Raw genomic sequence first — 12,560 nt, forward strand, 5'->3', positions numbered from 1 at the left:
CTGATATCTGCTTGTCCTTTAGTGTCCTGTCTGGAGTCTCAGGCAGTCACCTACTAGTCCATGTTCTGAGACCCAACTCAGATCTCACCTCATCTTTAAAACCTTCCCTGACCCCTCTGGGAGAGGATTCATGGTGCTCTCCACAGGGCTCCCATGTCCCTTGTACTTACTGTTGTTATAGCCCCTATTTTGAGTCTGTCTCTCTCCACCATTAGATTGTAAGTGCTGTGAGGGCAGCAGGGACGATGCTTTCTTCGTATATGTATCCCTGGCCCCTGTCACGATAAGTGTTTAATTATTAAAGAGTTTATTTTCCAGGATTATTCCATACCACTGTTGCTCTGAGGGAACTAATTCCTATGTTTCATTTTCTTTTTCTTTCAGCTCTTTGATGTTGATGAGGATGGCTACATAACAGAGGAAGAGTTTTCTACCATTCTGCAGGCTTCTCTTGGAGTACCTGACCTTAACGTTTCTGGTCTCTTCAAGGAGATAAGCCAAGGAGATTCTGTTTCCTATGGTGAGTAGGCAATTTGGCCTCCTAATTCAGATTACAAGGAGAGCATCCAGACTATGAATTGATCCACACGCAAGACTATCATTTCCCTAAACTAATTTTATTAATAATAGAAATAATAGTAACAATGATAATGATCATAAAATGATGATAGTAGTGTAATAATAGTAGTAGTAGTAGTAATTAATTATTAATTATTGAGTAGTAATTAATTATTGAGAGTGCTAAGTGCTTTTCTAAACATACGCACTCCTTATAGCAAGCTTATTTAATTAGTACTCTTAATTGTTCTCATTTAATTGAGATACAAAGAGTTAAGTCACTTACCTAAGATCACCCACTTAGAGAATGACAGTGCCAGGATTCGAAACCCAAGGCTGTCTGGCTGTAGAGCCTGCATCACTGACCTCTGCCCTTTACTGCCTCTCGTATCTCTCATATGCTGCCTTCCTTGGGAGGCTTTTCTTTTCTGCTGTCAGTGTGGCCAGGCCAAACTGCGAAAGTTAACCAACCTGGGTTGTAATTCCAGTAGACAGATATAGACAGAGGAATCAACAATAATATAGTAGCTAAAACATTAACTGAGCGTTTACTGTTACCAGCTTGTAGGAGCTTTCATTATCTCCTGTCATCCTGGTAGCAGCTCCAGAGAAGTAGGCACTGTTATGGAAGAAGACACTTTGGCAAACTGGCAGGTCCATCCATCAGTGACTGCCCTTTCTCCTGGTGGCTCTAATCCACACATCAAAACATGTCCCATTTGGCTGAAGGATTTTTTAGATTAGATTCCGTATATGTCACATGCAGTCATTTATTGAGAAACACCCCTCAAAGGAGAGACCTCTGATTGTTTTCCTGCCTTAGCTTTCATGTGGTCACAGATGTCAGGGTGACTTATTTCCCATCTCTTCCCTCTGGCTGGAAGGGGACTAATATTGAATGGTGTTTTCCTTATGGTGTTCAAAGAGTTTCAGCTTCTTAACTTTCATGGGAGGAAAATTGGATCACATGCTTCCTTTACTCTCTGTTTTTAATTACTATCATTTTACCCTGTACTATTTTATTTTAGGTAATTAGGTGCCTAGGGCACTTAACTCTACTGAGTTCAGTTTTTAAAAATGAGAAAGTATAAAGTGGGGAGATATACACTGAGACAAAATATATGAGTTATAAGCCCTATGAGTACTAATTCTTTCTCTGACCGTTTTCCTTTCATAAGCCACACTCTATTGCTCCAAACTTCCAAATTAAAAAAAATATGTATTTTGAAGAACTTTTTCAATGGAAGCTAAGACTACAAATGATTTGTAGATAGTTATCAAATGTAATACTTTTTAAGAGAAATCAGCTTGTTTCTTGGAATTCAGCCTTTTTCTTTTCAGAATACACAGAATATCTCCCTTTCCCCAGTATTATGCAAATCCACATTTGGCACAGTTGGGAGGAATGTTTGAGGTATTTAAGTGTGGATTTTATTTAAAAAAATAGATATTGACAGGTGTCATGAATGTAGCCACTTAAATAATATAAATGTGATTAAATTGTTTTTGCTCTTTAGCTAAATTAATGCCCAAATTCCACTTATAGCCAGTTCACAGGAAACTTCTAGAAATTTGTTAGTTGTTAATACTAGTGACATCCAGCAGAGGACAGAGTCTTTGGTTTTTTAAACAGAGGACAAGGCTTAAAATTAAACTCAGTTTTTGTAGGTCAATTCACATGCTGACTTACTTTAGAAGTTACTTATATCTTCTGCGTTCCGTATAAGTGAAATAGACTTGTGTAGGTGAACCTTATTTTGGATGTTAAGAAGAAACAATAACTCACCTGAATTGAAAGTATAAAATGGTCTATTAATGCAAAATAATGTTGAAATTGTAAAGAATGATTTAGGCTCAATCTGGTGACTTATTCATCACTAAAACCTATGTTTATCTTCAGGAATTATTAAATAGTCTAATGTACCACAAGAATGAAGCAGACTCTCAGATATCAGAGGATTTTTAAAAAAACAAATAGGTAGAAAAAAGGACATTGAGTTAAAGTCCTTTTATTTTACAGTCAAATAGCAAGCTGATTCAAAGACAAGGTTTTCTTTGCTCTAAAAACTCAATAGAGTTTTCTGTACCCAATCAGAAAAAAAAATAGAGAAATTTCAGAATTAAGGGCTCCACTATTTTTCAGAAACTGTAGGTTATTGGAGGCTTGAGGTTTAATCCCTGTTAGTTATCTTAGTAATATAGAAATATTCTATATTTCTACCTCTGTTCCTAACTCGAAAACTCTTGAGATAAAGAGGTCCTCTACTAAGCTCTTGTGATATGACTATTACATATTATATACTCTGCTACCCATTATTGATCTAAATCAAGGCTTAGCTTTTCAAGACTGCATTTTTTAATACCAGAGCTGAGTGTTAGTTTAAAAAGCCAGAAATAGTCCTGCATAGAATTTTTTTAACCGTTTTTATTGTGAAAAGTAACAAAAATTCAGAAAACTGAATAAATCAGAAATGTAGAGTATAATGAAGTTTTATAAAGTGAACACCTGTGAAGCTACCAGTCACGTCTAGAACTCCTAAACCATCATGTAAACCTCCCAACCACAACCTCTTCCTCTCCCTTAAAGACAGAGAGCGCTGTCCTGACTGGGAATCTCTGCCTTACTTTTTAGAGTTTTACCTTGGGAGTATGCATCTTTAATACTCTATTTTAGTTTTGCCTAGGATTTTGAACTTTATATAAATGGAATCCTACAATAGGTGCTCTTTTGTGTCCAGCTTTCTTCATTCAACATTATGGCTCTAAGATTCATCCACATTGTTTCAAAGAAGCTGTTCATTCATTTTCATTGTTTTATAGCATTGTGTTCCATGAATGTTCCACAATATATTCATCCATTTCTACTATTTGATAAACATCTGAGTTGCTTCCATTTTTTACCTATTATGAATAATTCTACTATAAACAATCTTATATATGTCTCCTAGAGCTCAATACACACTTTTCTCTAGGTTATATTCTAGCTAGAAAATTAATGGGTCATAAAGTAAGCGTATCTTCAACATGACGAGAAAATGGAAAAACTATCTTCCAAAGAGCTTGGACAATTTGTATTCCCACCAGCAGTGTTTGAGAGTTGAGTAACAGAATTTTGCAATAATTGTGTTATTAAAGTCATGTGTTAATCTGCATCATGCCAAAAGAAGATCCGCCCCAATTTATTGGATTTTGTTTTTTTTTTCTCCTCTTTTAGAGGAATTTAAAAGTTTTGCCCTAAAGCATCCTGAATATGCTAAGATATTTACAACATACTTAGACCTCCAGACGTGCCATGTGTTTTCATTACCAAAAGAAGTTCGGGCAGCTCCCTCAGTCGCAAGTAATAAAGTCAGTCCTGAGAATCATGAAGAGAGCTCTTCAGACAAAAAAGATGACTGAAAGTGAATATTCCTAATGAGGAAAACGCAGCAGATTTCACTTGAAATTGTAAAGGCATTTATTGATAGTATTTTAAATATTCTTGTTGAGTAAGGATGAAGTTGAAGTTGGAAAACTTTTTAATAAAACTGATAGATTTTCTTATTAAAATTGCTTTTATTCACATGCATATATTAAATAATATTCCTTTTTTGTGTTTTTTGTGCTTTGTTGATTGATATACTGGTGGAAAATATCATGTTTTTATGGATTTTCCATTTTTATTTTCATATCCTAATGAATGTAATGGTCTTACTTATTGACGGGTAAGTGTTAATCATACTGTAGAGTTTTAAAAGTGTAAAAATTTTAAATTTGTAATCTACCTTCCTCTACATAAAAAAAAAAAGAAATTTTCTGTAATTTCTAATCCCTTCCCACCTGGAAATTAGAAAGAAGTGTCAGAGGAGCATAGAAGAGTTTTGTACTTTTAATTTCACAGATTCATTTATTCCATTTGCATTTCAGTTTCTTGGGTCACTGAATATCAGTGGTTGGAATGGAGAACTCCATTAATTAGATGAGACTCCTTGAGAACTCGTTCTCCTTAGTATGCATCTGTATAACAGATTTTCTTAACTACCTGCCGAGGAAGTAATATTCTTCTGCATGATCTTCAGGCTTAGAACTTTGTTGTAAAGACAGATGCTGTGACCAAAGTCTTAGTGGGAATTGCTTTATTGACAGTAACATTGATTGCATAATGAGAATAATGAATTGTTTGTCATAGAGTTAAATTTAATTTGAATTGGATAGTTCAGAATGTAGTTCTTGCCCGATAAATGAAACAGATTTGCTCTATTTATATGATATTAAAATTAATATATTTTACCATCCAAATAGTTTTATTTTTGTTTAGTCCCCCCTCAAATTTTAGAGCTTGTCTGAAATATCAACTTGGAAAATACAAAAGATTCCAAAGAGTCACCAAAAACTAGGGAATCCACAAACCTACTTTACTGATGAAAAACCACAATTTGAGCCCCAAGCAGGACTCTAACAGTGACATTTTTCCTTTAGGGTAAGCAATAATGCCACTCAAGTCCCATTTTTATTAGTTCTCATGAATGCATACAGTTAATATTATTCATTATTTATGTTTGATTTTGAACAAAGAACCAATTTATTAATATAATATAGAACAGTAGTTGCTTCATATTCTGAACTCAGTCCTTGAAATCAAACTCTTTGTTTTGGCTGTTTCTGCATGTGTTGAAGATTCACCCCAGTCTAGTTTTTTAAATCCACTTTTGAAGTGGAGACAATCTTCATTGAAGTGTCACAAGAGGTATCAGAGTTTATATTTAATCTAGAGTCATGATTTCAAGCGCTTTGTCATACTAAGCAATTAGTATTCTAATATTACTGGCAGATATGTATTTGGAAAATTGAATATCAAAAACTTGCATCCTTAAGTATATATAGTTGTTTGCTTTTTATCTGTCTTATTCTATTTAGACAAGGCATTGAAAGAGCTGAAAATAATTGTTTAATCAGAACAGTACATCTTTATAATAGTGTCTGTCATATGTGATTAAATGTATATGATACTCAGGTACCATGATTGTTTATCGCAGAAAATCCTCATATTAATCCCATTAATCATGAAAGCATGGCATTGTAAATTAAAGGCTTCCTATAAGGCTATTGCAAGTGATCCCATTGTTTTCCTGTCTTAAAATAATATCTTACACTCCTTGATTCTGCTAATCGTCTGTCACTGTAATATTCCTATTTTATTATTATGATACTGAATAAACAAACTTGCCACATAAAATCATTCTTGGTCTTTAAAAAATTCTGGTTTTGCCATTTTGTCTCAAACATAATATACCTTTTTAATATTGCGGTTTGAATATAAGTGTGCATGTGTGTGAATGTGATTAATCATTTTTGTTTGCATTTAAGCTTTATGAAATGTCAGAAATGATTTTACTTAAATGAAAAACTCAAATTTTATTCAAAGTTTCAATAGTTATTATTCTTAAAGAAGTTGATTTTTAACTGGTTGGGTTGTAGTTAATAATACAAATCATAGTTATCAATATTACTACTGAGCAGACCTCTGCTTTTATGCCATCCCAACAAAGATTCCTTCCAAACACGTTTTTCTACTCTTAGGATTTAAAATAAGGAATTTGATTTTATTAAATCAGTTGAATGCACTGTGGTTTTATATAATAATATGGAAAAAATAGCTTACTTTTTGAAATGAGAAATACTAGATCCCAAGGCCTATAAACCATCAAAATTTCAATCAAAGCAGTTCTATTGAAGGATAAAGGCATACTGAAAGCTCATAGCCTGTCATTGGTGTTAAGTATATTTAATCGTCCTCTGCCACTGCTTTTAGAGTTTTGGAAGGCTGAGTGTGGTAGCCACTAGTGGTAACTATAATGGATATTTAAAGGAGACTGCCTCCCTTTTAAAAGACATATGGTCCGCTCTTGCATGAGGCATGGCAGCAAAGCTACGTGATTCCCAAACTCAGGAAGTCTCCCCTTCAGACTCTTAACAATTGACACTCAAAAGAGAGTGATTGGAATAGACTGGTTCTCCACCACAAAAGCCCTTGTGTATTTGTTGTATTTATATATATATAGCAGACATTAAAGGGGATAAAAAGATACTAGGAAGAAACCATTCACTAGGAAAGCAGATGTATTTACAATCTTGTTATTTTTGTTTTCTGGTCACTTGAATAACCTTTTTTTAATTTTTTGTTAAATTATTGCATGAGAGTATTAAATCCTGTTTTTAGGGCTTAGCAGAATTGAAGGGTTGTCAGAATTCTTGATCTATATCCAGTATGCATATCACAATCTTTGGTACATAAGGTAATAACTTGAAGAGCTTTTGTCCTTTTTACCTCATTTAATTTAACTCTTGTTTCTAGGTTAAATTATTCTTACATGCTTGACAATATATGACAATGTATATATTATTTTATATCCTATTTTTTCACTTACAGGAAAACATTTTCCTGTGTTATTAAAATTATTTGTAATGTCTGTTTTTGAAAGTGTACTTAATAGTCCTTCAGATAGCTATAAGATAATATGTATAATCATCCTTTTAAGGTTGATCATGTGAGTTTGATTTTCATTTTGGGACTATTATAAATATCCAACACAATACTCCATAACATTATGTTCATAATTAGGAATAGTTTGCTGAGGACTTATTTATATGTTCTGAATTCCAAAATAAAAAATCCAATAAAAATTTTATAACTACTAAATTTGTCTTTAAACTGTAATTTTATTACCATAAAAATTTGATATTATTATCCAGGATTACATACAGTATAGTAATTTTAACTTTTCATGTAGTACTTAACATACTCATGACTTTGAAAGGTAAATAGACTTCATATTTTTAGAAATATTTATTTTCCCTTTGTAGAAGTAAAAAATATTATTACAATAAACAGCAACAATAATAATAGCTATCAATTTGGAGTGCTTACTATGTAACAGGCATGTGCTAAGTGGTTTGCAGGCATCAACTCATTTAAACATTCAATGACACATAGATATGGTTGTTCTAAATTATTGACCAGGAAACTGAAGGCCATCAAAATTTAAAACACTAGTGCTAAATCACTCATTAATTGACAGAGCTTGCAGTTAAGTCCAGTTTGGTTCCAAAGTCCATACTTTTAATCATTTATTTGATGCCACGCAGCTGCCTGATTTATAGAATTTATAGATTTAGCAAATGCCATGTTTTCCTACTTATGGGTTCTAGATATCATATTTTAACTTAGTTCTTAAATAGAGGAGAAACAGCAGTGGTTCAGAATGGTTCTGAGCAGTGGTTGAGAACAGTAGGGAAAAGATTGGTGAACCACTGTCCAGCAAGGGTAACATCCCAGCCCTCCTCTGTGGTCCAAGAGAGGTCAGCTGAGAATCCTGAAACCTTCCTCCATGAATAATCCAAGTACTGTAAACCAAAGGCTAGGTGAAATTTAGGATGTTACAATAATATTTTTCCTTTGTGGGGAATGATCAAGCATGAATTCTCTACTTCTTATTAGCTTCTCTTCTGTGCTGGCCTTTTCAGTCTTAGCTCTGCTCTCAGAATAAAGTAAATGATAAAGTAGAGTTTGGGGAAACTGAGGACTAAGTTGTGGTGTAAAGCCTAAAATTAAGGTCCAGTATTATGTCCTGTCTTGCCATCTGGGGGAAACCAGGAGGGCCTTGATTGGCCTAGCTACAAGTTCCCCTCCCCACTCTGCTTCCATGAATATGGTCCACTTGGCCAAACAACCCTCGTCAAACACTCCAGATGCAGTTCCTGCTAATCCCTGCCAGCCTGCAGAACTAGTCAAACAAGGCAATTACATCCTACTGTGGGAACCAGGGGGCATCCCACCCTCTAGACACTGCCTCCCACAACCCCTAGTCATTTGTTCTGCTCCCGAGCGCAACCCCCTGTGGCCCTGCATGGTGTGTGGTGTCCTCCTCCCCCCTGGCTGTGAGCATATTTGAATAAACTGCTGTCAGTCTCATCTATCTAGTGTCAGATGTTGTGCGTTCAGCCATCCCCATAACCCTAGAGCCGAAATCCCTCACTTTCACCAGTGGAGAGGAGGTGATTTAAAACATATGTCAAAATTGAAATATCTAGGACCTTTCTGTTTTGAAACAATCTTTACTGTTCTCCGTGTGTACTCTTGCCATCCTATAAATTCTCTTGCTATACAAAAGACATAGCGATCTTTTCAAAGCATAAAAAGATATCATTGCTCTGCTTAAAATGTTTCAAAGGCTACTGAGATGGTTAAGTTCATGTGTCAATGTTTCAGCTTGCTAAAGCTGCCAGAATGCAATATACAAGAAATGGGTTGGCTTTTTCAGTGGGGATTTATTGGATTACAAATTTACAGTTCTAAGACCATGAAAATGTCCAAATTAAGGCATCAAGAGACAGATACCTTCTCTGAGGAAAAGCCAATGGCATCCGGTGTGGGGGGGGGGGGTTCTTTTGTCACATGGGAAGGCACATGATGATGCCTGCTGGTCCTTCTCCTGGGTTCTGGTTTCAGAATGGCTCTGTCAGTTTCTGTGGGTCCTTCTTGCTTTTCCTGGGGCATTTTCTTTCTCTTTTAGCTTCTCTGAGCTCTCTCCAAAATGTCTCTTCCTTTTATCCTTTCATAGAGGACTCCAGCAAGGGTATTATGATCCATCTTGATGGGAGGGGTCACATCTCCATGGAAGCAACCTAATCAAACAACCCATAGTAGGGCTGCCCCCACAAGATAGGCTTTTCTGGGGTATGTAACAGATACAAACCAGCACAGCCAACTTGGCCAGGTTATGGTGCCCAGTTGTCTGGTCAAGCAAGCACTGGTCTGATAGTTACTGTGAGGATATTTTGTGGATTTAAATCATCAGTAAATTGATTGCATCTATGGCTGATTACATCTACAACCACAGAAGAGATTGCCTTCAACAATGAGAGAAGCCTCATCTAACCAGTTGAAGGCTTTAAAAGAAGAAATGATTATTTCAGCGGGCAGAAGGAAGAATTTCCATCTCTACATCAGCCAGCCAGCTTCTCCTGGGGAACTCATTGAAAACCTTCACGAGTTCCCAGCTTGAAAATCCCTGTGGAATTTGGACTTGCCCATCCCCACAAATGTGTGAGCCAATTTCTATAAAAAATATCATAATATATGTGTATATATATCCTGTCAGTTCTGTTTCCCTAAAGAACGCTGACTAATGCAGCTATCCAGCAGTTCAGATAAAATCCAAAATTTTCAACATGGCCTGCACGGCCCTACCTTGTCTGGCTCCTACCTTCAGTCTAGATCCCAACCAACCAGCTCAGTCTCCTGCCTCAGGGATTTTTGTCCTGCTATTCCCACTAGCTAGAACCCTCTTTCCCATTGTCATATGGCTTTCTCCTCTTCATCCAGGCATTTTTTTAGAACATCTTCACTGAAATATAACTAATATACCATACAATTCACCCATTCAAAGTGTACAGTTGTACAGTTCAACTGTTTTTTAGCATAGTCACAAGACTGTGCAACCATCACCACAATCTGATAACCTGTGGTCTCAGATTCGATTTTCAGAATTTGCACATTATACTTAGTCCATATTAGAGAGGCATTATAATGTTTGTTTTTTCATTTCACTCAAAATACTGCTCTCAATGTCCATTCACCTAGTTGCATACCTCACAACTTCATTCCTTCTTGTATGTATACACCACAGTTCGCCATTCTGTTCATCAAACAATGTACCCTTAGACCACCTCCACCCACTGCGAATTGTGAATACTGCCACCATAAAGTCCACTGTGCAAATGTCCATTGGTTTTCCTCTTTTCAGTTCTTCCAAGTATATACCCAATAACGGGCTTGCAGGATCATATGGCAACCTTATTCTTAGCTTCCTATGGAACCACCACACTGCCCTCCACATGGCCTGCATCATTCTACTTCCCCACCAACGGTGACCAGTTACCTCCCTTTTGCCCCATTTTCTCCAGCACTTGTATTTCTGTTTCTTTTTAAACAATTTTATTCACACACCACACATTCCCTCCTAAGTAAAGAATCAAAGGTTCCCAGTCCAATCACATGGTTATGCATTCACCACCACCATCTACATGAGGATATTCCATTTCTTCCACAAAGAAAGAGGGAGAGGAGAAAACGGGGGAAAAATAAGGAAAGAAAAAAATGACAACTAAAAAGCAACAAAAGAAAAAATAAAATTAAAATAAAATACAATAAAAAAATAACACCACCAATGCCAAGAATCCCATACCCCTCTCTTATATCCCCCTCCTACAGACATTTAGCTTTGGTATCTTGCCTTTGTTACAATTCATGGAGACATATTACAATGTTACTCTTAACCACAGACTCCAGTTTGCATTGATTGTATTTTTCCCCCATCTTCAACACCTCACAAAGTTGACATTCATTTGTTCTTGCTTATGCAAAAACATTGGTATGTTTCTACATTTAATCACAATCATTGACCACTCTAGGTTTCAGTAAGTTATACCATCCTAGTATTTATCTTCTATCTTTCCTTCTGGTGTCCTATATGCCCCCAACCTTCCTGTTTCAACCACAGTCACAGTCATCTTTATTCACTGTACTTACAATATTGTGTTACCTTCGCCCAGTATTGCGCCATCCATTTCTAGATCCACACAATCAATCCTGTTGAACATTCTGTGCTCCTTCAGCAGCAAATGCCCAATCTTTACCCTCTTTCTGTCAACTGGTGTCTTCATTTCTAAACGCTTCTCCAAACCTCTCTCCTGTCTTTTCCTATCTGTCTGTAGCACTCCCTTTAGTATTTCTTGTAGAGGAGGTCTTCTGTTTGTGAACTCTCTCAGTGTCTGTTTATCTTTGAATATTTTAAAATCTCCCTCATTTTAAAGGACATTTTTGCCAGATACAGGATTCGCAGCAGTTTTTCTCTTTCAGGACCTTGAATATATCATACCACTGCCTTCTTGCCTCCATGGTTTCTACTGAGAAATCCACACTTAGTCTTATTGAGTTTCCCTTGTATGTGATGGATTGCTTTTCTCTTGCTGCTTTCAGAATTCTCTCTGTCTTTGACATTTGACAATCTGATTAGTAGTGTCTTGGAGTAGGTCTATTTGGATCAATTCTGTTTGGGGTATGCTGTGCTTCTTGGATCTGTAATTTTATTTCTTTCATAAAAGTTGGGAAATTTTCATTGATTATTTCCTCTATTATTCTTTCTTCCCCCTTTCCCTTCTCTTCTCCTTCTGCTTCATGTTGTCCTTCAGTTCCCTGAACCCCTGCTCATATTTTTCGATTGTTTTCCCTATCTGTTCTTTTGTGTGCAGGATTTCAGATGTTCTTTAGTTCAGAAATCATTTCTTCTGCCTCTTCAAGTCCACTGTCTTATGTCTCCACTGTGTTTTTCATCTCTTCTGTTGTGCCTTTCATTCCCATTAAGTTTTGCCATTTGTTTTTTCAAGCTTACAAATTGTTCCTTATGATCACCCAGTATCTTCTTTATATCCTTCATCTCTTTCCACACATCTTCTTTCAACTCGTTGATTTGATTTACAAGATTCACTTGAACATCTTTAATTAGTTGTCTCACCTCTTGAATCTCAGTTGAGGTGTTAGTTTGTTCCTTTGACTGGGCCATATCTTCATGTTTCCTGGTGAATCTCATGATTTTTGCTGTCTAGGCATCTAATTTTCTTGATTAGTTTATTCTGGAGGTTGTTTTCTCTCTTTTGCTTTGGGTTTTCTTTTTGGTTTCCTTTGTTCTCTTTATTTCTTTGTTCCTCTCACTGGCTAATTGTCAGTTTGGCTCTGCCCCCCAGTCTTCCCCCTAAATCAGGCACCCACCGTGGTCTGACACATGGATGGTAGGTAGGCACTGGGCACCCCAGAATGTTCACTGTGTGTGGTAATATAGATCTGCTGACTTCCAGTGGTGCTCTGTTTCCCAGGCACTTTTCAGACCGTCCAGCAGATGGCACTGTTCAGTAACTTAATCATCCTCAGAGGCTGCTTTGCCTCAGAGCACAGGATACATACA

At 36.3% G+C, this 12,560-nt stretch overlaps 1 protein-coding gene across 1 annotated transcript in view; it reads left to right on the forward strand.

The window, feature by feature from the left end:
• Positions 1 to 5,776, forward strand: part of LPCAT2 (lysophosphatidylcholine acyltransferase 2) — a 74,986-nt gene extending 69,210 nt beyond the window's left edge. The window contains exons 13-14 of the mRNA XM_037815732.1: positions 385 to 520; positions 3,773 to 5,776. Of these exons, the coding sequence (XP_037671660.1) occupies positions 385 to 520; positions 3,773 to 3,957 (321 nt within the window). The 3' untranslated portion in view covers positions 3,958 to 5,776. The remainder of the gene's footprint in view (positions 1 to 384; positions 521 to 3,772) is intronic.
• The last annotated feature ends 6,784 nt before the right edge of the window (positions 5,777 to 12,560 follow it).

This window comes from Choloepus didactylus, chromosome 22 (genome assembly GCF_015220235.1).
Source record: "Choloepus didactylus isolate mChoDid1 chromosome 22, mChoDid1.pri, whole genome shotgun sequence".
Lineage (NCBI taxonomy): Eukaryota > Metazoa > Chordata > Mammalia > Pilosa > Megalonychidae > Choloepus > Choloepus didactylus.